The following is a 27955-nucleotide window of genomic DNA, read 5'->3' on the forward strand; positions in this document are numbered from 1 at the left end:
CAGGGAGGGGCCGGCAGCCACGTGGAGCGAGCAGGCAGGAAGCCGCTCCGCTGCACTGCCGGTGGGGGCCCTGGGCTGTTTTAAATCTCCCAGGGTATGCACGGGGGTGGGGGGTGTGCCTGGGGGCGGAAGGCAGAGCCGAGGGAGAGACCTGGCCTCAAACATTGCTGGAGCCAGGCCCCGGGCCAGGAATACTGTTTGAAGACACATTTCTGTTAAATGTTTCTGATATAATTAGTGAAAGAAAGGGATGGTGGGGGGTTTTTCTTGGATTTTTTATTTTCTTAGGTTTATTGATGTAATGACATCCTCAATTGCATCTTCAAAGCATGCTCCACTCTCCTGCATCATGTGGGGACCTGGCCATGTTGGAGATGAGAGACAATTTTACCCTATTCATCTTGGTGCAGTGCCAAAAATCTGTACGTTTCTGAGAGCCTGGTGGAGGGAATATCTAAAAAGCTATGAACCTTCATGGTTTGGGGCATGAGTCAACCTCCAACTGTTGCCCCCACTTGGGAACCCCATAATTGCACCTTCCTCAAATCAGGGCACAGCAGGGCAGCGGTCTGTGGAGCGAGGGGCTTGGGATGGGAAATCAGGCGACAGCAGGGTGGACAGGATTCCTCCCACCTTCCCTCGGCACTGTTACCCACCTCCAGAGGTGGATTAAGAGAGGACCCTGGACCCTCCACCTGCCCTGGGGCAGGGGCACGGGCTGCTCTTGGGCTCCCCAGTCCCTCGCCCAGGGCAGGTGGAGGGCCTGGCTCCCCAGTTGCCCAGGCTCCCTAGGTGGCTCTTACCACAGCCAACGGCAGTGGTCCCCAAAGTGTGGGGTGTGCCCCCTAAGGGGGCAGAGAGGAATGTTCAGGTGTGTGTGGCAGGGCCCGAGTCAGCCCCCACAAGGGGGCTGGGGAGGGAGCACCAGCCAGTCCTGCTCTGCCCCCAGCCCCACCCCCAGCCATAGTTTTGCTCCTGGCCACACTCCAGCCGCACCTCTGGCCCCGCTCCCGGCCACAACCCCACTCCCAGCTCCACTGCAGCCCCTGGCTTCCGGGAGGATGGGGGGAAAGGGCACAGACCAGGTAAGGGGGACACACACTCAAAAGTTTGGGGATCCCTGGCTGAGGGTTAATCATACCTTCCATTTTGGCTCTAGATATCCAACCGGTTTGGCAAAACTGGGCATTTGTCTCATTTGCTCTTGCCAACGGATCACCAGTTTGCAAGGGCAAATTATACAAATGCCCATTTTTACCAAAAAGGGGTAGGGGAGGGGTGAGAGGCGGGGCTCAGTTCAGCCCTGTGTGTGGGACAACGGGGCTTGGGCGAGTGGCTCAGGCCAGCTCCAGGGGGTGGCAATGAAAGGGAGAAGAGGCTTGTTCCAGCTCCATACGGGGGACGCAAACCTACCCACTCTACCACAGGCTCCATCACCTTCCAACCTGGCTGGGGGCGGGGCCGCAGACGGAAGGAGCAGCAGGGGGCGTGGCCAGAGTGACAACGCTCCTGAGGGGGCCCCAAATTGGCCGGGCCCGGGCATTAACCCACCACTGGGCAAAGGCAACATTGGCCCATCTCCCCTAATTACCGCCCCAGCCTCCTCCCAGCCCTAGTGCCCCCTCCACACCCCTTTGGCCCCGCCCCTGCCCGAACTATCCCAGCCAGGAGTCACGCCCGCGCCGCTCTTCTCTCTCGCCACTCAGCCACCCCCGCCCCCGCCGCGCGCTCGCCGCCCCCGAGAGAGCCAGGGCCGCGCGCAGCAGCCCGCACCCGCAAGCTCTCGCGAGGCCGCGGCGGCGCTGTTGCTGTGGTTCCCTGGGCTGGGGCGGCGCTAGCGTTGGCGCCGCGGCCCGGCCCGGATGTTGTTGTTTCTCCCCCTCCCCGGATAATGAAGGGCGCTTCCTGCCCCTGAGCCGCAACGACGCCGGCTCAGCCTCGCCGGTGGACCCCGGCCGCCTGCCCGCTCCTTATCCGGACACACAGCGCGGCCCGGCGATGGCGGATTTCGACGAGATCTACGAGGAGGAGGAGGACGAGGAGCGGGCGCTGGAGGAGCAGCTGCTGAAATACTCGCCCGACCCGGTGGTGGTGCGCGGCTCTGGCCATGTCACCGTGTAAGGGCCGCGCCGGGGGGAAGGGAGGGCGGTAGGCCGCGGGCACGCGATGGGGCCGGGGCGCGGGGGGAATGTGCGAGCCTGGGCTCCATGCGGGAGGGGGCAGAGTTATACCCCATCCATCCCCTGCTCTGGGAGCTGGATCGGCCCTGGCGGTGCCCCGTGGGGTGTGATGCGATTGGCGGTGCCTGCTGTCTGCCAGCTCGTTGGAAAGGGCCTGGCGGAAAGCTCCGCTGCTGCAAGGAGCCAGGCTGCGAGTCTGGCTTTGAACTTCCAGCCCGGGTCGGGGGAGTGTAGCTCCTCCCTCCCTGTTGCCTCTTCGTAGCGAACCGTGGGGGCACCTGTGGCGTTTCCCCTGTGCCGCATCTTGCATTTTGTCACGTTGTAAAGCCCTCAGTACTGTTGGCTAGAAACCTTCACAGGCAGATATTTTATTGAGACATTAAGGAAACAAAGCTGACCTGGGTTGTGATTAACAGAGGTATGTAAAGTATGAAATCCAATGATGAGCTGTCAGGAAGTGGGACATTTGGTTGCTATTTTTTTTTTACAAGTACATGACCTGTAGTTGTTTATGCTGTTAGTCACTGTCTCAGCCTCCTCCTTTATCAAGCGTCAACGTTCTCTTGTGGTCTGAAAAGTCTTAGTAAATACAGTAAGAGCAGCCAACCAGTCTGACAAGCACACGCAAAACAATGTCATTAGCTTTTTAGCATGTGATGAGGGTTGCTGTGGCTTCCTTTTTTTTTTTTTTTTTTTTGGCCAGGTATCAGTGGGGATCTGGTGGTGACTAAAATAAAAGTGTATTTAAGTTTTCAATAATTTCACAGGCTAGGCTGTTTTCTGTGATCTGTTCTATTAGGAACTCTATTTAAAACAAATCACTTAGTGCTTATGAATGGTACTGCATATTCTTGAAAACTTAAAAAAAAATCTGCAAAAGATAGAATAGGGGAAGCACAAGCTTCTTCATGTTGTATTCACTACTGAACTGGACTGGATTTGGGGCAGCAGCATAGAAGTTAAAGGCCCTGTATCCTATTATCAGATATGATGCAAAGCTATTCAAGATATTGGGGTTAACTTTTCACTAATATTGTTGTTAATGTCAGGGAAAGTATCAATGCAGAAATACATTGATTTGCTGGTGAGAAATCAGAAAGCATACATAAGGCCTAGGTGTTCTTTGGGAGAGATGTTAGGGGTGAGAAGATGTTGAAAGGAAGGGAATGATTTGTTTGTAGGTCAGTTTGAATACAGCTCTGGTTTGTACTTGTTACCATCCAATAGCATATGTGAAATAGTCCATTTCTAGTGGACAGCTGATCATATACTATATTAAAATCATAACTGTCATTGCTCACTAGTTGGCAACCTTTTCACTGTTCTTATTAAAAAGGCAAAGAACTAAAGGAAATTAAGACACTTCTCTTTTCAGTTCCTTGATTGTGGGTCCTGTGGTCCAAGATCAAGGCACATTGGTGGGAAAGCATGGAAAAGCCTTCACACTTGTGGCTCATAGAAGGGATTTGGCTCTGGGCTGCCAGTCCTGCCAACTATTCATGTGAATTGTTTTAATAAAAAAAAAAAATCTCCTAATCTCTAATACAGCTCTACCTCGATATAACGCTGTCCTCGGGAGCCAAAAAATCTTACCGCGTTATAGGTGAAACCGTGTTATATCGAACTTGCTTTGATCCACCAGAGTGCGCAAACCCCCCCCCCCCCAGAGCACTGCTTTATCGCGTTATATCCGAATATGTGTTATATCGGGTCGCGTTATATTGGGGTAGAGTGTACTTGATCTTTTGGGTGGCCAAAAGAGTGCCTATTTTGAGTGGTCTTCATCTGGTTTGTATATCCCACCCAGTATTAAATATGCTCTGAATGTCCTCAGTTGCCCATTTTCCCTCTCTTCACCCTAAATGACATCTATTTAATGTAATTCCGTGACATCAGAGAAGACTGAAAATTCTTATTGGAGTCTTTCACCTCTTTCCTTCTAATGAAATTGCAACCCGTTTGTAATTCCTACTTCTGTATCATTGTGTTTCCTTAAATGAGGACTTTGACACTAGAGAGACATTTCAAACATATTTTGGATAAGATATAAAAGCTATTTTTCATTTAGATTTTTGTTATGCAAAGCATTCTTCTTCCTTGATTTACAGAAACATGCATTTTAGAGATCTGGAAAATTTTATCACAGATTTAGCAAGCAAAAGGAATATTTATGGTCTTCTCACTGATTCTGCAGTTTAAAACAGTTGCTGATTGTGTTTGTATTTAAATAAAGGCTTCCTCCTTCATAATCTATTGTCTGATCCTTTCTGATCTTGCATTGGAGTCATAATGTTGAATTTGTATTATCAGTCATTTTCATGACTACAGATTAATGTCACAAAGACAGAATTATTACTTGACCATCATCCACCAGGAGGAGAAAATGGGTTATGTGTGAGAGAGTCCTTAATTAAAACTGTTTTAAAAAATAACAAAGGGAATGCAGGTGAATACCCCTGCATTAAACTTTTTATTTGCACAGTAATCAATTTAGTTTTTGTCAAGGTCCAAATTTCTTGGTCAAAATATAGTCAAGGTCCAGACTCCAGAGGAAATGTTGTTATTTTTGTATTAAATCAATAAAAAGATTTTGTCGTCAAAAGTGTGTCTGGTGGTCCAGATTTGGCCCGCGGTTCACCCATTGACTATCCCTGGTTTAATGTCTAAAGACCATTTTCCAAGTTTGCTTTCTGAACAGAGTTCTCCTTTAAAACAAACTAGAACTATATGCAGAATGGCCCAAATAAAGTAAGAGGTTAAAGTCTCTTGTTATTTAAAAACTTCTCTCCCCTCCCACCCCCATTTATTTCAGATCTACAACTTTCAGACCACCAGATTCTAGTTGGTATGGTACCATAGTAAGTGCGCTGCTGGTAACACTCCTACTATTTCATCCTACTACTAAGCGTCCCTCATTTTTAAATATTACACGTTTCTCTAAAGTTCTAATATCTTTAAACTTGACAAACCATAAAAAGTGATTTAAATCAGGGAGTCAACTATTAAAGTACTTATTTTTATATCGGTAGGTCAGCTCCAGTTTTTAGTGGGTGATAGGGATGACATTGCTAGCAAAATATGCATGCTAGAGTGTCTCACCAACTAACAGCTGGTGTTCTCTGTTGGGTATGAAAACTACGTACCTGGAAAAAAGAGGAGAAAAAGTTATGTTTTCATTGACAAATTTGCTCAGTGTTCCTATTCTTTGATAATTTGAGGCATTTGTAAAGCTCAAAGCTTATACGTTATAAAATTGTTTGACTTTTTGTAAAATAGGTGTTTTCAGGTTGTCTTTCAATTAATGGATTTCAGATTATTTGCCTATTATACAGTGTATTTGAAATTGATGTATATATCAGTAACAAAGTATAGAAGGTCAGATGTATTAATTAAAAATGTGATTTAAATCAGTGAAAAAGCTTGATTTTTAAACTTACTTTTGTGTTTCCAAAAGAGAGGTTGGTTTTCATCTGTTGACAAGAGTCAAAACATTTTCATTATCTATTTCATAGAACTGGAAGGGACCTTGAGAGGTCTTCTAGTCCAGTCCCCTGCACTCAAGGCAGGACTAAGTATTATCTAGACCATCCCTGACAGATATTTGTCCAACCTGCTCTTAAAAATCCCCAGTGATGGAGGTTCCACAACCTCCCTAGGCACTTTATTCCAGTGCTTAACCACTCTGACAGGAAATTTTTCCTAATGTCCAACCTAAACCGCCCTTGCTGCAATTTAAGCCCATTGCTTCTTGGCCTATCCTCAGAGGTTAAGAACAACCATTTTTCTCCCTCCTCCTTGTAACAACCTTTTATGTACTTTAAAACTGTTATCATTTCCCCTCTCAGTCTTCTCTTCTCCAGGCTAAACAAACCCAATTTTTTCAATCTTCCCTCATCGGTCATGTTTTCTAGACCTTTAATCGTTTTTGTTGTTCTTCTCTGGACTTTCTCCAATTTGTCCACATCTTTCCTGAAATGTGACGCCCAGAACTGGACACAGTACTCCAGTTGAGGCCTAATCAACGCGGAGTAGAGCCGAAGAATTATTTCTCGTGTCTTGCTTACAATACTCCTGCTAATATATCCCAGAATGATGTTTGCTTTTTTTGCAACGGTGTTATACAGTTGACACATATTTTGCTTGTGATCCACTATGACCCCCCAAATCCCTTTCCGCAGTACTCCTACCTAGGCAGTCATTTCCCATTTTGTATGTGTGCAACTGATTGTTCCGACCTAAGTGGAGTACTTTGCATTTGTCCTTATTGAATTTCATTCTGTTTACTTCAGACCATTTCTCCAGTTTGTCCAGATCATTTTGAATTTTAATCCTATCCTCCAAAGCACTTGCCACCCCTCCCAGCTTGGTATCGTCTGCCAACTTTATAAGTGTACTCTCTATGCCATTATCTAAATCAGTGATGAAGATATTGAACAGAACTGGACCCAGAACTGATCCCTGTGGGACCCCACTCGTTATGCCCTTCCAGCATGACTGTGAACCACTGATAACTACTCTCTGGGAACGATTTTCCAACCATTTATGCACCCACCTTATAGTAGCTCCATCTAGGTTGTATTTCCCTATTTTGTTTATGAGACGGTCATGGGAGACAGTATCAAAAGCCTTACTAAAGTCAAGATATACCACATCTATCGCTTCCCCCCCATCTACAAGGCTTGTTACCCTGTCAAAGAAGGCTCTCAGGTTGGTTTGACGTGATTTGTTCTTGACAAATCCATGCTGACTGTTATTCATAACCTTATTATCTTCTAGGTGTTTGCAAATTGCTTAATTATTTGTTCCATTATCTTTTCGGGCACAGAAGTTAAGATGACTGGTCTGTAATTCCCCGGGTTGCCCTTATTTCCCTTTTTATAGATGGGCACTATATTTGCCCTTTTCCAGTCTTCTGGAATGTCTTGCGTCTTCCATGGCTTTTCAGAGATAATTGCTAATGGCTCAGATATCTCCTCAGTCAGCTCCCTGAGTATTCTAGGATGCATTTCATCAGGCCCTGGTGATTTGAAGATGTATTGGAAGTGTAGGCTTATTTCCCCCAAGACCCCAGTCCTGCCAAGAGAATTGCAGAACCTAATTTATTTTCTGTGAGTCTCTACATTGGTCTCAGGGGTCACCTGCATGCTTCTCTTGGCAAGACTGGGACCTAAAAGGTGAGAGTTTGTCTGATAATGCATACATGCCTTGTACAAGCAGTGTCTTGTTTTAATCAATAAATTATATTTCTTCATAGATTGTTAGTAAAAAAAGGGGAATTATATACTCCTCTACCCTGATACAATGCAACCCGATATAACACGAATTTGGATATAACGCGGTAAAGCAGCGCTCCGGGGGGGGGCGGCTGAGCACTCCGGCGGATCAAAGCAAATTCGATATAACGCGGTTTCACCTATAACGCAGTAACATTTTTTGGCTCCTGAGGACATCGTTATTTCTGGGTAGAGGTGTATTTCTCATTTTCTTGGGAGTAACTTATTCATCAAACTATTGCATATTTCCATCCTATAACATATTTGGGAATACACCCAAACAACCTTAACTCTGCCCTGTGATGCCAGGCAATAACCATTCAGCAATAATTAATGCAGTTTAATGTTGTGATCCCAGATTAACTGGAATTTATTTAAAAAGACACCTTAAGATTGTTGCAGAAGTGGGGGTTCATATTTCCCCCCACCATATCACTACAGGGTACTGTTAAGACTACTTAAGTTCCTTATTTTCATATTTCCATACCCTAATATGTTTGGGTTTCTTTTAAGTTTAACTTTAATTCTGAATTTCCTGGGTATTTAATGCTTGTTTTTTAGATAAATACAATATCCTTGTTGCGTTTAACCTTAAGTTACTGATACATATGCGCCACTTCAACTTAGTTTTAAAGTAGGTTTATTTTTCCCTCTGGAAATGTTTTATGATTTTTTTTTTTTAATTAAAATTTTTACACATGAACATGAACCAAAAAAACCCTTAAAATTTTGCTACAAGGTGATATTTCTAACAATTTGAAAGATGTGTAGTTTTCACCTTCAATAAAAGTTAAAATATTTTTTTTAACGAGGGCCAGATTCAGCAGTACATTCAGTCATCTTTGCACTGCTCTGAAGCAGCGCAACAGCATTAAAAGTTTACTAGCCAGTTAAATTGGGTTTACAGCTGCTTTGCAAAGCAACTGGTGTGTACAGGTGAATGTTCTCCTTATTCTATTGTCTTCTTGGTTTATCTTCTGGGATTCAGGGTAACTTTAAAAAAAAAAAGTGAGAATTTAACAGGTAAATTTACAGGATATGAAACTGTTGAATGTGACTATAGGGGTTGGAAAGAAATAAATATTTACTTGAAAAAAATTAAGTAGTGAAAACATGGAAGCACACTGGGTAGCAAGGGGGCATGAGGTGGGAAGAGAGCAAGACTGTGTGTGAATTATAGAGGGATTGTGATGGGGGATTATGAGGAAATTGAAGGGAGGAAGCATTCAGTGAGGGTTTTCAGCAGAGGAGCAGGACACAGGGATTCAGGGGCAACGTTGAGAGTAGGGAGGACTAGCCAGGTATGTACATGCTCATGGTGGGGCCTCTTCCCCACCGCATCCCAGGCAGGTTCTTCCTCATTACTGTGAGTAACCAGCACTGACCCTAGGGTAAAGTGAGTCTTGTGCTGAGGCAGGGCCAGGGCCCCATCACTGGACCAGCCCCTTGGGCCACCTCCCGGTGCGCTGTCGTTTCATGCTCTTTGTATTTATTTTTTGTTTTATTTCATCCTGTGATTACACTAGAGTTTAGTACGGGGCACCCATTGAATCGGGAGGGTACTTCCACCATTATCAGAATGTGAGGTGGTTAGGGGAACAGAGCATGGGTGGGAGCAGAGGGGGAAACAGGGATGTGTGTGAACCTGCAAGGATGTAGGCTGTGTCTATTTAGGCAGGACGGAGCACCACCTGTTGATAAGGTTACTAGGCATGTCTCATTTTAAGACCCTGTTCTCAGTTGCTCATAAGTTTTCCAGGCTTTAACCATTTGGGATGAATTTTTCCATACTGGATGTTTGCCTTAGGTCAAATTTTTTTTTTTTTTTTTTTGAAAAGTTCAGCCAAAATGCTTCTGCCTTTCCAAGAATGAGGGCTGGGGGAAAATACACTGTGTTGCCAGTGTTAAAATTCTGCCAACCTTTTCTTTTAAAAGCTCTAGTCCCCCTGCTGTAATTTGGAGCAGGGGCTTGAAATTTGGAAGGCAGGTGACCTTTGTGTCAGAGATGTGCTTTGTACCATCCCTGTAAAAAATTGGCCAGTGTCTAAATTTTTAATAAATCTTAATTCACATAGTCACAGTAGAGACTTGTTATAGATCACAGCTAAATTCTCCTGAAGATTACATTATCATGGGGCTGAGCAGGACTTCACTGCATTTGCAGTTCTGAGCTGCTCTGGGCCATGGTGCATTTGGGCACCTGAACTGAGAGCAGGGAAACTGTCCCTCCTGTGCTCTCAATGCTCTCCCTGCTGGAACCAGACAGTGCACGTGAGGAAGCTGCCTTATTTGAATGTCAAGAGGACAAGAACTGTACCTGGGTGGAGGAGTATATTGGGACAAGGAACCTGGAGGTGGGAATGGAGACTGGAAAACAAGGGAAGGAAAACAGGGACATGGAATTGGGGGATGGGAGAATGGGACTGGCTCGGCAAGGAGACGGACCGGGAGTCAAGGAGGGAAATAGGGAGTGGGGACTGGCAGCAAGTAAGGAGGAGGAGACTGAGATTGATTGAAGATCAGAGTAGAAGACTGAAACTGGCCTGGCAAGGATATTGGAACTAGGACTCAGTGGGGTGGGCTGAGGGGATGCTGATCTGAGCTACAGTGCTGGGGGAGAAATGAGATTGCTGCACAAGGAAACAGGGACAATGAGCCTGGAGGTAGGGGAACACTGAGATTGGATGAGGAGCCTGGGGAGGGAGATTGAGACTGGAGCCAGTTGGGATGGAGAATATGGAGGCTGAACATACAATTTGGACAAGGACAAGGAAAATTGGGGTTGGGTGGGAAAGGAGTCTGGGGATAAGGAGTGGCAGGCGGAGGGGATGTGGAATAGCTGGGCAAGGAGACTGCGACTGAGATGAAGAGTCGGGATTGAGACTGGCGCAGAGAATTAGACTGGGACAAAGAGATAAAGGTGGAAAAGAGACAGGACTGGGACAGGGACAGGTTGGAGAGGATGGAGTCGAAAGGATCAAGCTTAGGAGAAATTGGCCAAAGAGTATGCGACCACTAGAGCCTGGAATGGAATGCAAGATTCCCGAGTTTCGCCATTCCTCTGCTGTCAACAACTGTTTGTAAATCCCACTAGCAAAGTGGGTGTCTTATCCACCTTTAGTGTTGGGAATTTAGAGGATAACTTATTATGCTATCATTTACTTAGTCTGCTCAAGTAGCAGAGATCTGTACAGTGGAGTAAAGGTTCCAAACCTGTTGAAGGCAATATGATGCCACATGATGGAATTTCTGGTCTTACAGTTTGCTTTTTAAAAACTTAGGAAATTACACAGAAAAATAACTACATTTAAAGAACATTAAGGTTGCAATGTCGAGTGCTCAGAAGTTAGGAAATGCAGAATTAGTGTTGCCCTTCTAATGTTAATTCCCTCCCCCTTGTGCATATGCACTATGATACGGTCTCTAATTACATGATCACATACCATTTTTTCCACAGAACCCAGCCTCACTCAGTGCAGATGATGGAAGGTGCTCATCAAATGAGCTGCTATTCCATATTTTGTTTTCCCATTGTTCAGTGTGTGGCCATTGTTGTATTGAGGTCAATGTAGGAACACAGCCTAACAATTTTACTGCCAGTGGTTCTAAGGCTACCAGCTAAGATCCCTACTTCTAGGGGAGCATATCATACAGGAGGCTTTGGATTTCATTATGTAGTTAGATTATGGTAGGGGAGAGAATCAAGATTACATCTGAGATTCAGAAAGTTCTTCCTTCTTGGAATGTCAAGTATTTCACTGCTTAGTAATGATTGGTACCATCTTGTTGTTTTGTGTTTGTACAGCACCTTGCACAATAAGGTCTTGATCCATGACTAGGGCTCCTACGTACTATAGTAATACAAATAAATAAATTGAGAACAGATTGATGTAATTCAGAATACTGTTTCAGAGTTTTATTTTTAATCTTTGAGACTGAAAACGTAGTTTAGAGGATCTTTTCCTTTTATATGTTTCTTAACATAGGTGCTAAAAAGGAATCACCCTGCAGCCCCTTTCAGGATGGATTATTTAAAAAAAGAAGAAGTCAGTTTAAATGGGATATTTTAATTTTTAGAAATACATTAAATTTGTTGTAAAATTAACTTTAAGGTTAAACTCACTAATTTATAATTATTTAAATAAATTGAGAATGATAGCTTAGCAAGTTGAAGTGGATTGATATTTTGTAGTATCTACGGTAGATGTAAAAAGACCATTTTCAAAATTTGTATGATGTTTATTTTAATTGAGAAGCTGATCAGTATGGAGAAAGCAGGAAAACTAGTTTTTCCTTGCCAATCAATGCACAAAAAACAGATCTCTCAATGCCAGTTTCTCTGTTTATATAATCAGTTTACCGAAACTTGGTTTTTCTTTTGTTTTGTTTGGTTTTTATGATCTACTACATCAGAAAGTTTGAGTACAATGAAGTGTTTTGTTTTCAACTGCAGCTAATGAAAACAATATTCTGAGGAAGGCAAAGTCAACTAGTAATCTGTACTGACATGAATGCAGTTTAGTTAGTTATTTTGTTATAGATGAAAAGTATTAACCAGTTAAAAACAAACAAACAAAAAAACCACAGGCATGTGACAATGCAAGAGTGTGGAGTATCTTGTTCAATAATTTAACTCTAATCAAAGCAAGAAATTGTTAATGATAGTTGTACCTTTCTTATTTAATTATGATAATAAAGCTTATGTTACAGAGCACCAGTCATGGCTCTAGTTAAGGTTGAATTTAGTTTTGCACTTAAAGGATGTATTCATACCTTTCGGATGAATACAGGATATCCTCCCTAAAATCACAGCACTTACTCTTCAAATACCAAATACATTTTCAAGTACATCAATTTGAGTTAAAATTAATTAAAAATGGGTCCTGTAGGAAATTTAACATTCTGTATTAAACTGTTTTTGTCCCAAATACTTTAACAGAAGAAAGACTCTTCAAACTTATATAGTTAAAACTCAAACACTTGTGCATAGACTACAGTTGATTAAATTAGATACCAATCAAAGTAGATTAAAGAAAAATCAATTAAAAATAAAAATCCAATTTTGAAATCAGCTTTTTAAAATTAAATTATTTTTTTTAAATAAACCTATTTAATTTAAATATGAATTTATGACAATCTCTATTAAGGCATCAGTTCACTATAATCTACTGTAATCACTTAAATTTAAAAAATATTCAAACAGTACATTTTCTGCCAATGTTTTAAACAAAGTCAAACCACTGAACTAAAGAAAGTCAAAGTCAGTGGCTAAGAACTTGAAACCAGAGTTTGTTGAAGGGCTAACCCATTTCTGTTTCTGTAGCTAGTTCAGTTCAATGACAAGTTCATTCAAACTTGAAAAACTGATTGGGAATGAAAAAGGAAAGGTTGATTTCTTCTACCAATCTATGAATAAAAATGACGTGAGAGGATGGGGTCTACTAGATCTATAATCTTGTAGGTCATGGTGACCAGAAACAATCAGTTCAATACACTAACTACAGCTAATGCTACCTTTGTTTGATAAATCAGTTCGTTTTAAGTGCAAAACCTGTTCTGATAAATTTACTTTTTTTTGTTCAGCACATTTAAAGGAGATTTCATTAACAAAAAGCAGTTTTAAAGTGTTGTTTTGTGAATTTAACTGAATTCAAATTTCCATCCAAATGCAGCCTGACACATCACGAGTAAAAAATTTTTTAGTAAATAAGAAGTGTAATCATTTTCTAACACCAAAAAGTGTAAAAATCAAGAATTTGAATAAATGTTTGTTATATACAGTAAAAGCTGTGTTATCTGGCCGTGTGCCAACCGGAAAGCTCTATAAACCAGCATTTCTAATCTTCATAGAAAATCCGGTTTATAGTCTGGTTGGTGTGAGGCCGGCAGGCTCCCTACCTGGCTCCGCGGGGCTCCCCGGAAGTAGCGACATGTCCCTGCTGCTCCTAGGTGGAGGAGTTCGGAGTGCGGGGGGGTGCGGGACTCAGGGTTGGGGCACGGGTCGCGGGTTCTGAGAGGTAGTTTGGGTGCAGGAGGGGACTCGGGGTAGGGGGTTGGGTTGTGGGAGGGGTTTTGGGGTGCTGGATCCGGGCACTGCTTACCTCGGGCGGCTTCCCAGAAGCAGCGACATGTCCCTGCTGCTCCTAGGCGGAGGCATGGCAGGTGGCTCTGCACACTGCTTCCAACCACAGGTGCCGCCCCCTCAGCTCCCACGGGCCGCAATTCCCAGCCAATGGGAGCTGTGGAGCCAGCGCTTGGGGCAGGGCAGGGGCAGCACGCAGAGCTGCCTGCCATGCCTCTGCCTAGGAGTAGAAGGGACAGGTTGCCACTTGCAGGGAGCGGCCCGAGGTGAGCGCCCCCCCATATCCGGCACCCCAAAACCCCTCCCACATCCAAACTCCCTCCCAAGCCCACGCCCCGCATCCCCTTCCGCGCCCAACTCCCTCCCTCTTAGTTAACTGGAATTTTTTACTTACTGGCACCCCCCACTCCCCAAACATGCCAGATAACAAAGCTTTTACTGTAATTACTCAAATGTGTATATGGTGTATCCTCCTGGTTAGCAAAATACCAAATGTAGTGTAAAGGCTATGTTTAATGGCAATTCAACATGTTTTGATGGTTACCAACCAACGGGAATCAACCTTTCTTTAGGAAAATAACTAAAAAAATAAAAAATGCAAAACGAGATAAAAATAGGTGATTTAAATCACTCTGATTTAAATCAATCCAGTCTGTTAGCTACTATGGTAAATTACTAATGGTTGTTGTATCTAATTGTTATGATTATATCTATTTAGATATAATAATTACACACACAACGCTCTACATTAAAAGAGCAATAAGGTTGCAAAGTCACTGCTCAAAAGTTATGAAAAGCCAAAATTAAGGTTGCTTGTGCAACCTTGATTCAGCCCCCTTGTGTGTATGCATTATGAGAGACTTTAATTACAAGATCAAATACTACTTTTTCCACAGGACTCCTATCTAGTTCTGTGTACGTAATGGACCTGCTTTTGGGATGAATCAGGGTTATGTAGATTAAGAGACTTATTTGCCTCCTTTGTTGCAGAAGTTGGAAAGTGTTTAGTGAATAAGCTGGGACTGCAGGAAGAGAGAGGATGAACTCATGATTAAAACAGTTGAATGCTTCCCTGGATAACTGGATTCTATCCTTGCCTCGGTCACAGAGTCCCTATGGGTATGTCTACACTACCCCTGGGAGTAAGTCTCCATGCCCAGGTAGATAGAGTTGATAGTGGGGGTTGAGCACACTTAAAAATAGCAGTGTGGATGTTGCTACTCCAGCAGAGTCTCAGGTTAGTCATCCAGCTGCAGTGTAGACACACCCTATGGGGTAGGCAACCTATGGCATGCATGGCAAAGGCGGCACGCGAGCTGATTTTCAGTGGCACTCACACTGTTCGGGTCCTGGCCACCGGTCCCGGGGGGCTCTGCATTTTAATTTAATTTTAAATGAAGCTTCTTAAACATTTTAAAAACCTTATTTACGTTACATACAACAATAGTTTAGTTATATATTATAAACTTATTGAAAGAGACCTTCTAAAAATGTTAAAATGTATTACTGGCACACGAAACCTTAAATTAGAGTGAATAAATGAAGACTTGGCATACCACTTCTGAAAGTCCCCTATATGATGCTAGGAAAGTCACTGAAACCAAACTTTTTACAGGTGGTCACTAAGGCTTGGTCTACACTACCCCCCTAATTCGAACTAAGGTACGCAATTTCAGCTACGTGAATAACGTAGCTGAAGTTCGAAGTACCTTAGTTCGAATTAGTTCGAACTTACCTTGGTCCACACGCGGCAGGCAGGCTCCCCCGTCGACTCCGCGGTACTCCTCTCGGCGAGCTGGAGTACCGCAGTCGACGGCGAGCACTTCCGGGTTCGACTTATCGCGTCCAGACTAGACGCGATAAGTCGAACCCAGAAGTTCGATTTCCAGCCGTCGAACTAGCGGGTAAGTGTAGCCAAGGCCTAATTGTGGGTGTGAGAGAGATGGCAATTTCTGCAAGATCTTTGAAAAACCTTATTGAATTACGTTTAAGTATCTTTGGAGACCATTCTATTAAATGTGCAAAGCAGGGTGGATTTGATTTAAATCATGATTTAAATCACTAGTCAGGAAGACTTGATTTAATCATTGATTTCTACATAAAAGTGCATTCTTGTTGGTTGTTATAACCTTAATACATATTCGTCACAACTCAGATAGATGTAGGTTTCATTTTTAGAAGGTACACATTATACATTTTTAAAGTAATTTATTTTGAAAACTTTTCAGATTAGTTTTACAGCTATATCAGAAAATGAATGATTGTTTGGTTTTTCATTTACCAAAGGTAAATGAAGCAGATATTTATGAAGGCATTGGGAGGTGAACTATCTCCAGTTCAACAGGTTAATGATTAACATTTGGAAGATTTTCTTGCCATGCTGTATTAGGAGGAGAACATCACCAGACAGACATTTAAATTGTTTTATTTAACTAAAACAACAACGTTATGTATTCTGAATTTTTTTCTTCAACAGCAAACAATATTTTAACAAAACAAGCATATGAATTTTTTTAATTTAGTTAAACATTCAAGTTTAACATCGTTTGTTTTTGTTTAAATTGTTTTTAACTACAAAAGTTAAATGAAATATTAAAAAACAAACAAAAATTAAATTGACTATGTCAGCCAGGTCAACTTAAAATATTGGCTTCTGCAGCTAACTCAGTCATCTTCATTTTCCTGTTTGTTCATAATCTGGAAAAGAAAAACAAGCTTTCCTGCTTTTTCAGGTCCCAAGCGATTTCTCAATTTGGAATGAATTAGTTCAAAGGAAGAAAATATTCTTTCTACGCTGGCAGAAGGAGTTACTGCTGTTAAAAGTGAGATTATTACTTCAACAGTCTCTGAATCCAAGTGCTTAAGTGACTTCCACCAGCTCGCTGGTGTGACTTTCTTTAAAACATCATGAGCAAACATATTTCTTGAATGGTTCACCTTTAGCTCTGCAGTTTATTATAGTTTGCATTATGGAGGGATGATTGCTGGATGTCCATGTCATAGCCAACTCCTCTTCTTCAGCAGTTAAGGTTTGACCCTGGTACTGAGTATTGAGAATATTTGCAAGAAAATGAGCTGGAGATAGTGCTTGTCCCATCTATTTTTTCACAATTTTGTTCACAAACTGTCATCAGATTAGGCCAGTTCTTGCTAGAGGGCTCAAAACAGTCCACCTCTGAGTTCCATTGCACATCTTGTGGGAGAGTTGGTTCCTTCCTCTTTTTTCAGAGCAGCTGCTGCAGAGTGGTTGTTACGGAAGTATTTTGCAATTTCAACAACATTAACCTTTATTTCTGGAACACTGAAGTCTTTGGCTAGGGGGAACATCAAATGAGCACTGCAACCATATGTTTGCTTGGGACTCTTCACTCTCGTCTAAATAATTTCTTCTCATCTTGGATACATTTGCAGCATTGTCTGTGACCAACCTGCGTACTAGACATTTGAATTTTTTTTCAGTTTGTTATAGCTTTTATTGCTACTTCTTGTAAGTATTCTGCTGTGTGTGAGCGTTTCCTGATGTATCAATTGTTTCTGTAAGGAAGACATTCCCTTCTTCTGTTGTCACACAAGCACATACAACAGGATCATTGTGGACATTGCTCCACCCATCAAGACTCAGGTAATAATTTTACCCTCTAGACCTTTTGCACACTGCTTGATTTCTCTTTCATACACTTTATCCAGCAGTTTGCCTGCGACATCTGCTCTGTTGGGTGGACTGTATCCTGGTCTTAATGACTGAACCATGTTAATGAAGTGTGGGTTCTCAATCATATGGAAAGGAGAGTTTGTTGCATAAACAAACCAGGACATTTTTCATCAGTTACCTCTTTTTGTAATCTGCTGGTTCTTATCACAAACTTATCTATGGTTGTTTCTGGATGATGGCAATTATTTTTCTTTTTACTACAGGTGATCTACTACAGCTCTGTAACATACATGATGTGACTGAAACACTATCATTGGCAGATAACTCTGAAACTATAGAAAATGATAGTGATCTTGAAGCTGGATAGTCTTGAGAATCCTGTATGTTGAGGATGGATTCTCCTAAACAAAATAAGTCAATGCAGTTATTTAATTTTTATTACCATACTGCTCATTTAGTATTACTCATTGCATTCACTGACACTCAGTACTACTTTAACGGTGAAATTGTAAAAGGAAGATCTGCCTATTTCAGCTATTTATTTCTTATCACAACTGCATCTAAAATGATAGTACCATAGAGTAACAACTATATTTTTTGCTCAAGCATGAGAATTCAAGAATAGTCCAGAAGGAAGACAGGCAGTCCTTAAGAAAGAAGTATGAAATAAAAAAGTTTACCAACTTGAAGATCCTGCATGTTCGGACATGTTCCTTTCATCATCTTCAACACAACTTCCTCCTTAGAAGGAACACGTCTCATGATGTTTCATTCGGGCAACCAGGCCTTGCATTTCTTTGTTGCGCTGTTTGCATTTTGCACGCATGCCTGTCTTACCCACAGGTAGAGGAACTTAGTTAAAATATTCCCAAATTGGGTCTTTCTTACGGCCTGCTGCCATGATAGGTTTTCCCTTCTAGTGAGAGAATGGTATCAATGAAGGCTACACTCAGAAAGATCAAGACTTCTGGAATATGCTGCTCAAACAGTTTCACTTTTGTTTCTACTACTGACTGTCCCTCCTTTCTCACATTTCTCTCCAGACTTCTTCTCCTTGTCCAGATCTATTCTGCCCCCAACAATCTTCTATTCATTAAACTTTTTGAAACTTTGCACTTTTAGAGAGAGGTAAGGGATTGACTATGTACACAAATTTGCAGAGGGACAATAGGGTTGTGGTCTGTTATTTTTCACCTCTGTGTATTATTTATTCATTTAAAACCATTTTTGCAGTTAACAAGCATGTTATCTCTGGAGACACAAAGCCACAGTTTGAGAACTGCAAACTAAGCATCTCTGATGGTATCTTCTAGACCAGTGGTCCACAACCTTTTTTGTCTGGCAGGCAAAAGAAAGATTAACCTAAATAAGCTATACAGAAGTCCCTGGAACCCCCTAAGATTGGGTCCCTGTAGACGAGCGGACTCACCCCTGCGGCGCCTCCTCTGGTGACTTCTGGGAATTAGCTCATTCTAACTTAGGTACCCTGTCTCTAGCTCCCTGCAGCCAGGCCTTTCTCTCTCTGAACACAAAGAGAGTTGTGTCCTGGCTCCCAGCCTTTATAGGACCAGCTGGGCCCTGATTGGGGCGTGGCCCAGCTGTGGCTGCTTCCCCAATCAGCCCAGGTCTTTCTTTCACAGCCTGCCAGCCCTCTTCCAGGGCTGGTTCCAACCCTATCAGGGCTGGAGTAGGTCACCACCCTGCCACAGTCTATAATCCATGAACTATTGGAACTCATTTACAAAACTTTCCGTAAACATTGTAAGAATATATTGTCTCATACTATAGAATTAGAATTTATAATCCCGGTTCCACAATGAGATATCTTTGAGCTATAATGTATCTTAATTAAAACTATCCTTAGATAGGTTTTTTCCTCAAAAAGCATTTTAAAATCCAATTTAAAGAAATCATTGATTTTTATCCACCCTGATCCCAACCAATACCACTGTAGAACAAGAGCCTAGGTTACAGAACAGCAGACCAAAGGAGTTTTTGACTATGGATTTCCAGTTGGGTTATGTATAGTAAAACTTCTGGATCAAGGTACAGACCTATTTTTAAGCACCTTGTTCTATTCTGTATCTCTCTGTAACATTTATTTTTTCCATATTATTTGTGTAATCCTCTGGCCATTTCAGCCCACTTAGTAGGGATGTTAATCATGTGAAGTAGCAGCCATTGAGCAGATGTACTGTCACAAAGTGACCTGCACGGGGGAATGATTTCTTTAACACCTTTCCTTACTCTCAAACCTCAGGGGAACTTTTCTGCACACAGTCCAACTGCTCAAGCTTTTCTTTGGGGTCAATATTTGTGTGCTGGACAATTTAACCTCTGTCTGTCTGTAGATTTAACCTAAGGCTGTCTGTAGATTCAGTTCAATAATACTATGTAGTTTGGAAGGCTATCATAATTATAAGGGCTAGAAATGTAACTTTATAAAAAATAAAAGCTTAAATGCTACACAGGCTTCTGGGAAAGGCCACCATTTGCCAAGTAAAGTTTCCTACAGGATATTGGTGAGTGGATTTGTCAGGTTTTGTATATTATATTCTGGAATTTCTTCTACAAGATTACAGTATGTACAGTCTTCAGATTTGCCTCAAATTTACAGGAAATCTGTTTAGTAGTTTAAAGCTGGCAAGTTGAAACTTTTCTCATCTAGTTCTTAAGATCTGTTCATAGCTAGAATAGTTTACAGTGTTAGACCACCTCACCTCAAGCATTAAACATTAATAACTTAAAAACTATCCAGTCAGATTTCTTTGGAGTTGGTTGGCTTTGTAGACCTCAATGAGGATTAATAATCAAGTCAAGAGGGAAGGCTATTAGGCCTCAGTCCTGCATGTCCATGTGGGTGAACACTTCAAAGAGCCAAATGAAATCTGTAGGGCTCCATATGGCACAGGGCTTCCCCCCCATGAAATAAGTTGCCAAACTTGAACTTTATGTACTATAGCTATATGTTGTTTTTTTTTCATTTCTAGAATGACAGAGCTTTCTAAGAAACACCAATGCAATATATTTTCCTAAAATATAGCACAGCAGTGCATACCCAGTAGGACAAATTGAATTAATATATAATTGTCATATTTATGTATTGCTGTGTAATCTAATTCTATTGCCATTGCATAGTTGCTCATAAGATGTATTACTGACGTGATTCATGCAGCTTTGGCTGTAATATTTGTGGACTTAGCTTGACTTTACATATTTTGTGGGGGGTTTTAAATTTAAATGTTGACTGTTAAATGGGTGCTGTCAACTTTAATTTCTTTCAAATTGACTTAAAAAAAAAAGTTTCTGATAGTGTCCTTTAATTATGACCTAAAATAATTCTTTGAAAAATTAACTCTGGTTTTGCTCCCTTGCTTATGCATAGAACAGTTATGTGGCTGGGCCTGAATGTAAAAACCCTGAACATGCTCCCCTTCCTTTCTTTTCAAGGTGCATCCACACTAGGGAAAAAAGGTGTTTTTACCACTTGGTATGAAAATACATCTTTTTTCCTAGTGAAGACAAAGCTTCAGTGCATACAACAGCCTGTTCAGCATCAGCTTTGCCATCACTTTCACTGGTAATCACCCTCTTGCAGGGTTTGGGGAAGGGCTGGCACCATCAACAAACAGTAAGGCCTTGTCTGCATTTAAAACCTATACCAGCAAATCTGTCGGTCGGGAGTGTGAAAAATCGCACACCCCTGACATAACATAGCTGTGGCAACAAAACCCTAGTGTAGATGCAGCTGTGCCGACGTAAGAGTGCACAGGCACTGACTTTCAGTTTTCCCCGGGGGTGTTCCACTCCACTCCGCCCTGAGGCCCCACTCCCACTCCGCCACTCCCCCCAGGCTCCACCCCACCCTCCTCTTCCCAACCCTGCCCCACCACTCCCCAAGGCTCCGCTCTGCCCTGCCTCTTTCTGCCTCCATTCCTCCTCTCCCCCCCCCCCCCCCCACCGCTTCCCACCCACCACCAAACAGCTAATTGGTGTCAGGCGGGAGGCGCTGGGGTGGGGGCTGCTGAACAACTGATCGGCAGGGGACTGGTGGGTGCTGAGCACTGACTATTTTTTCCATGAGTACTCCAGCCCTGGAGCACCCACGGAGTTGATGACTATGTAAGAGTGCTTCTGTTGGCATAACTAATATGGTTCAGGAAGGTAGTGTTTCTACACTAGCAGAAAAACTCCTGTAGGTGTATGCTGTGTCTACACTGAAAGGTTATGCTGATATAGGCTCTTTAGTGTAGACATAGCCAAAAGTACATTACATTAAGCAGTGGTTCTCAAACTTGTTTTTTGCGGACCACTTGAAAATTGCTGAGGATCTCGGCAGACCACTTAATGATCTTTCCAAATGTTGTTTGTACTGTTAGCTAACTATTGTAAAGCTCTTTGGATAAAAGCACTATATAAAAAAACCCTTAATAATAATTAATGCTTTTTTGTTCTACAAATAAAAAAACACAACTTGTATTTTAATATCAGTAGTCTTATCTTTCTAATGCAGTGTGCCCTCTCTTCCCTGCCGCAGCAGCCCCCAAGCTAGGGCTGGGATGGAGGGCCATCTCTCATCGGCAGCCACAGCCCTGGAGCTGGGGAAAGTCGCCTCTTTCTCTGGCCACCGGAGCCCTGCATGTCCCAAATTCCCCCCACCCCCTCTTCCCACCCCACTGCTCCCTCCCACCTAACCCTTCAGATGGAAATGTGATTTTTTTTTTAAGTTTTTGTTTGCTTTTGCAAAAGAACCTTCGTGATGAGGTTATTCATTAATCTCTTCATTGAATGATTGTGTTTCTGATATGATCTACCTTTTTTCCCCCTTCCCCCTCCCCCAGATTTGGACTGAGCAACAAATTTGAACCAGAATTCCCTTCTTCTTTAACGGGAAAGGTGAGTATCTATGGATAAGTCTCAATTAGAAATTTACTATAATAGCCTCTAAAACTTAGAATTTGGGTAACAAGATTTTGCTACTAGAAAAGCATGGTATTTGGGTTTCTACATATAGTTGAGCTTTGCAGGAATACTCATCATTTAAATTACAGGTCTGTCTCATCTTATGCGGGGGTTCCGTTCCGCGGTTAGCGCGTAAAGCGAAAACCGCATATAGCCAAAACCCCATTGAGTTCAATGGCGGGCTACAGGTATAGTATTAAAATTGTTTGTTGTTTTTCTCTTTTTTTGTTGTTTTTGCTTTATGTTTTTGCCGACCGCGTAAAGTTGAAATCGCGCATATTAAATGCGCGTAAGGTGCGACAGACCTGTATATTGCAGTAGTACTGGATTATTTTTCTTTCTTCACAGGTCGCACCTGAGGAATTTAAAGCCAGCATCAGCAGAGTTAACAGTTGTCTTAAGAAGAACCTTCCAGTTAATGTTCGATGGCTACTTTGTGGTTGCCTTTGTTGCTGCTGTACATTAGGTTGTAGTATGTGGCCAGTTATTTGCCTCAGTAAAAGAGTAAGTTGGACTATATTCTCATTTGGTATTATCTGTTGTAAATCTGGAAATTGTGATTGGGTTCATTTGTGTATTAGTTTTTTGTTCATTTTCAAAACTCTGTACGTTAGGTCTGGTCCACGCAGCAGCAAAATGACAAAAGGTGTGAATTAAGCTTATTTAGTTATTCAGTGCAAGTTGTGACCAGTCCTTAATATTACAGTGGAAACTGTACAGAACCAGTTTAGTGTACTTAAGCAAGTATATGCTATTTTGAATGTTTTTCAGGTAGCACGGCTATATGTATACATTTTTATTAGGGCTGTCAATTGCAGTTAACTCGTGATTAACTAAAAAAAAATTGCTATTCATCGCACTTATAATAATAGAATACCAGTTGAAATTTATTAAATATTTTTGGATGTCTTTCTACATTTTCAATATTGATTTCAATTACAACACAGAATACAGAGTGCACAGTACTCACTTTATATTATTATTTTTGATTATAAATATATGCACTGTAAAATGATAAACAAAAGAAATAGTATTTTTCAATTCACCTCATACAAGTACTGAAGTGCAATCTCTTTATCGTGAAAGTGTAACTTACAAATGCAGATTTTTTTGGTTACATAACTGCACTCAAAAACAAAACAGTGTAACACTTTAGAGCCTACAAGTCCACTCAGTCCTACTTCTTATTCTGACAATCACTAAGACAAACAAGTTTGTTTACATTGATGGGAGATAATGCTGCCAGCTTCTTATTTACAATGTCACCTGAAAGTGAGAACAGATTTTTGCATGGCACTTTTGTAGCTGGATATGCTAAACATTCATATGACCCCTTCCAGAGGACATGCTTCCATGCTGATGATGCTCGTTAAAAAAATAATTGGTCAGTTAAATTTGTGACTGTATTCCTTGGGGGGAGAATTGTATATCTCCAGCTCTGTTTTACCCGCATTCTGCATATATTTCATGTTATAGCAGTCTTGGATGATGACTCAGCACATGTTTGTTTTAAGAACACTTTCACAGCAGATTTGACAAAATGCAAAGAAGGTACCGATGTGAGATTTCTAAAAATAGCTACAGCACTCGACCCAAGGTTTAAAAATCTGAAGTGCCTTCCAAAATCTGAGAGGGACGAGGTGTGTAGTGTGCTTTTAGAAGTCTTAAAAGAGCAACACTCCCATGCGGAAACTACAGAACCACCAAAAAAAAAAATTAACCTTCTACTGGTGGCATCCGACTCTGATGATGAAAATGAATATGTGTCAGTCCACACTGCTTTGGATCGTTATCAAGCAGAAGCCATCATCAGCATGGAAGCATGTCCTCTGGATGGTGGTTGAAGCATGAAGGGACATATGAATCTTTAGCGCATCTGGCATGTAAATATCTTGCAACACCAGCTACAACAGTGCCATGAGAATGCCTGTTCTCACTTTCAGGTGATATTGTAAACAAGAAGCAGGCAGCATTATCTCCTGCAAATTGTAATCAGCCTTGTTTGTCTGAGTGATTGGCTGATCAAGAAGTAGGACTGAGTGGACTTGTAGGCTCTAAAGTTTTACTTTGTTTTATTTTTGAATGCAGGTTTTTTTGGTACATAATTCTACATTTGTAAGTTCAACTTTCATGATAAAGAGATTGCACTACAGTACCTGTATGAGGTGAATTGAAAAACATAATTTTTTTGTTTTTTTACAGTGCAAATATTTGTAATAAAAAATAAATATAAAGTGAGCACTTTACACTTTGTATTCTGTGTTGTAATTGAAATTAAATTATTTGAAAATGTAGTAAACATCCAAAAATATTTAAAATAAATGGCATTCTATTGTTGTTTAACAGCGTGATTAATCGCGATTAATTTTTTAATTGCTTGACGGCCCTAATTTTTATACATACATGAATAACAATTTTACATCAGAAAATAACTTTCAACAATACAAATAAATACAAGAACTTCTGTTACTTCAGCTTTTCCATAATATCCTGTTTGTACTTGTCAGAATATTAGTTATTTAGAGATATTGGTTGAAATGAGTTTTAAGTTTTTGAAGAGCTATTGATTATGCTGACAACCTGATTACACTCCTAATGATTACAGATTTTTTAATCTCATTTCAAAAGACCTTTTTAAAATATATAAGTCAAGTGAAGTCATCTGTGATCAGAATTTTGGATCTTCTTTCCAGAGTCTAAATGACGAAAATACTTTAGTGTGTTAATATCTAGACTTTGTGCTGGGGTCCACGCTTCATTGCTTCTGTAGGCTGTGTACATTGCATACCTCAGGGGCTCCTTGTATTCCTTCCCAACTAGCGCTCTGTGTGTCACCCTCCCATCCCCTTCTATTTCAGGGACTCCATGCAAACCCCCTTTCCCATGCCAGGGACTCTGCATAGCCCCCATGTCCCTTTGCCCCCATTCTACTCCCCCATGCCAGTTGCTCTGTCCCCCCCGCCCAGGTCCTTTGGACCTCCATACCTGGGTCCCCTAATACCCACAACATGCAAAGGTTTTAATATTACAGACAGACAAATGGAAAAATGCCTTCGAGCTGAGTGTAAGACGTCACTTCTCTCAGTTGGTAAATCAAGACTGAGCTCTTAAATTACAGTACGCCTGTTTTTTGTTTGTGATTTAAGATTAAAACCAAAATAATTTTAAATTAGTTCTTCCACTTATCTCTTAAAATAGTTCAGGGTTCTGAGGTTCTGTTTTTTTCTGTGCTATGGTTGATGACATCACTAAAACCTAAAACAGTTAAAGGAGCTTGCTTGGGATTAGATGTTAGTGATATCCTCAAATATTGCAGAAGTTATGCAGGCACTTAAAACCCACATGTATTGGTAGGTAAAAAGCATTTTTAAAACAGCTTCTCTTACCAGTATTCTTAGAATACATGTTGGTGTATGTAATGAAGCCTGGAGAAGAGACTCTCTGTATTAGGCAACTTTCTGTCTTAAGAAGTGTCTCCATTTTTGCTCTTTTATTAGTTAAGCGGTGACTTTTTGTCAGTCCCCTAAGTGATTGCTTAGGACTTACTATATGCAAAATAAAATTAAGATACATTAACCATCATTAGAGCTGATCCTGCTTCTGTTGGAGTCAATTGAAAACTCCAGTTGACTTCAGTGGGAAAAGGGTCAAACCTTTGGCTTTTGTCAGGGCTTGAAACTGTCACCAGCTCCCATGGCTCCTTTCTGTTAGACTAGTTCAAGATGGTCATATGTCCAAGCCCCAAAACACTATTACAGTTGACAGCGATTAACCACTTGGATGGCAGTCTCAGTAGAGATGCCATGGACTGAATGTGCTTGATCTGTCGTCTCAGCCCAAAATGTCCTTTTACAGTCAGGCCTGTGGTGCAACGGAAGGGAAACTTGCACTGCTACTACTGAGGCTGAACTTGTTCTGTGGATAAACATATGCATGGCATGCTGACCCTGCAGTCTTGCTCTGACCCATTTCTTCTCCATATTGGATCAACCTTAGTGTGCTGTTGCAGCAGGAAGTCATTAGCAACATGTAATAGGGTGGTAGGCTCTAAGATTCTGAATAAGGATGCAGGTTTCCTTGTAATTATCCTAATGTGAAGTGCTTCCGCCCTGCATAAAGAGGCAGAAAATTATAGCTGAGTTACACTGACAGATGCATCTTATCTCTAATCAGGATATAAGAGGTTGGAGTATATGAGACTGAGGGAAGTAGGGTTTGGGAGGAAAAGGAGTCCTGCAGGGAAATCCTAGAAACTAACAAGTTTGAGGAAAGTTGCACCTCTGGTTTGTTGTGTTTATTGTTGTTTGAGTTACCAATAAAGGCAAGGCGTACCAAGGGGATAAGTTTGGGGTGTATGTATCTCTCTCTGTCTTTAATATATTCTGTTCAGAGCAGGATGGAAGCTATGCATTTAATGATGGTGTCAGTCGTAGGATAAATTTGCACAAGGAGGGAAAATGAGCAGCTTTGTTACATGGATATTTAATAGAAACAATGACAGCAAACCTGGGTTGCAGCGCCCACAGGCATGGCAACTGCAGTTTCAGGGTTGGCCCACATGCACCACTCATGCTTCCAGGAAATCCAGTCTCTTTCTTAGCAAAACTGGAACCAGAAGATAACCCAGAAACATATCTGGTTACATGAAGAGGGTTCAGCCAGGTATCTCTGTCTTACACCTGACAAGCTAAGTGACTCATTAGCTCAGGGTTGAAACCCAGAAAATAGGGACATAGATGGATCTAATAATGGATGTTTACTTACAAAGTCTGTCTGCAAGAGTGCAGATGTGGCAGAACAATGTGTTCACACTGGCAGAGGCTGTGCAGTAAACGGAGAGCATCTTGGAGGCTGATCCATCAGAGAGACCGCAGCCGCAATGTAGAACTGAGAGAGCTTCATTGTTTGTCCAAATGACTGTCATGGGGAAGAATAAAATGGCTTAGGGCCTCTGAGAGAAACTGGAAAGAACAAGGATGCTCCTCCAAACTGAGATCCTTAATCCCAGATCTGGCTGGGGGAGAATTCAGGAATTGAGGAAGACAACCACAGGCTGTCCTCCCACAACTGCCTTGCAAACCCTGGTGTAAGTTGCGTGAAAGAAAGGTGATGGGTGGGGCATGTTGGGGGCGTGAGGGGCTGGAGCCACAGTGTGTAGAGATTCTGGGCAGTGCTGCTTCCCATAGATGTCTGGTAACAGACTATTATAGCTTAGGCAGCCCTCCAAGATGAAGATGTGCTGGGCCACTCTGACCCCCTGAGCAGCCCAGAATCTGGAAGGTGCACTTTGGGTTCCCCCTTTTCCCCTAGGTTGTGAGTGTTGCACCTTTTAGCAGTTCAACACAGTATCTTGTCCCCAGACTCTAGAAGAAAACCACCAAGTCCCTCCTTTTCTGTTTCACTTGCGATCAACAGAGATACGTATAAGTATATATTCTGAGCATTGATGGAGGATGAGTATGAGGAAATGTAATCTTGCTGTGGTAATAGCTTTTAGCTTGTATGTAATGTAGCTATGCAGCTAGGTGTGAGGGATGTTCTCCTAGTAGATGTGGACTGTGTCCAAACATTAGTGAGGGAGGGTTTGGTCAGAACTGAGCAGCACAACCCATTCAGGTCATCTTTGTCCATCGGAACTTGTATACCCATTTCTCATTGTGTAATCCCCCTACAAAGAGTAAAATAAATGGGCTTCAGAGTGAGGTATCCTGCTCATTACCCTAGCTGGTTGTTTTGGGTGGTCCCACTGGTCCATTAGATGCTAAAATAGTTACCAATTAATGCTGTTAAAATTTGGAGGAAGTTT

At 41.8% G+C, this 27955-nt stretch overlaps 1 protein-coding gene across 1 annotated transcript in view; it reads left to right on the forward strand.

The window, feature by feature from the left end:
* Positions 1-1784: 1784 nt before the first annotated feature.
* CHIC2 (cysteine rich hydrophobic domain 2) overlaps positions 1785-27955 on the forward strand; it is a 47339-nt gene continuing 21168 nt past the window's right edge. Inside the window, exons 1-3 of the mRNA XM_034771918.1 lie at positions 1785-2117; positions 22029-22083; positions 22498-22653. Coding sequence (XP_034627809.1) covers positions 1999-2117; positions 22029-22083; positions 22498-22653 — 330 coding nt within the window. The 5' untranslated portion in view covers positions 1785-1998. The remainder of the gene's footprint in view (positions 2118-22028; positions 22084-22497; positions 22654-27955) is intronic.

Source organism: Trachemys scripta, chromosome 5 (assembly GCF_013100865.1).
Source record: "Trachemys scripta elegans isolate TJP31775 chromosome 5, CAS_Tse_1.0, whole genome shotgun sequence".
In the NCBI taxonomy this organism is placed as follows: Eukaryota; Metazoa; Chordata; order Testudines; family Emydidae; genus Trachemys; species Trachemys scripta.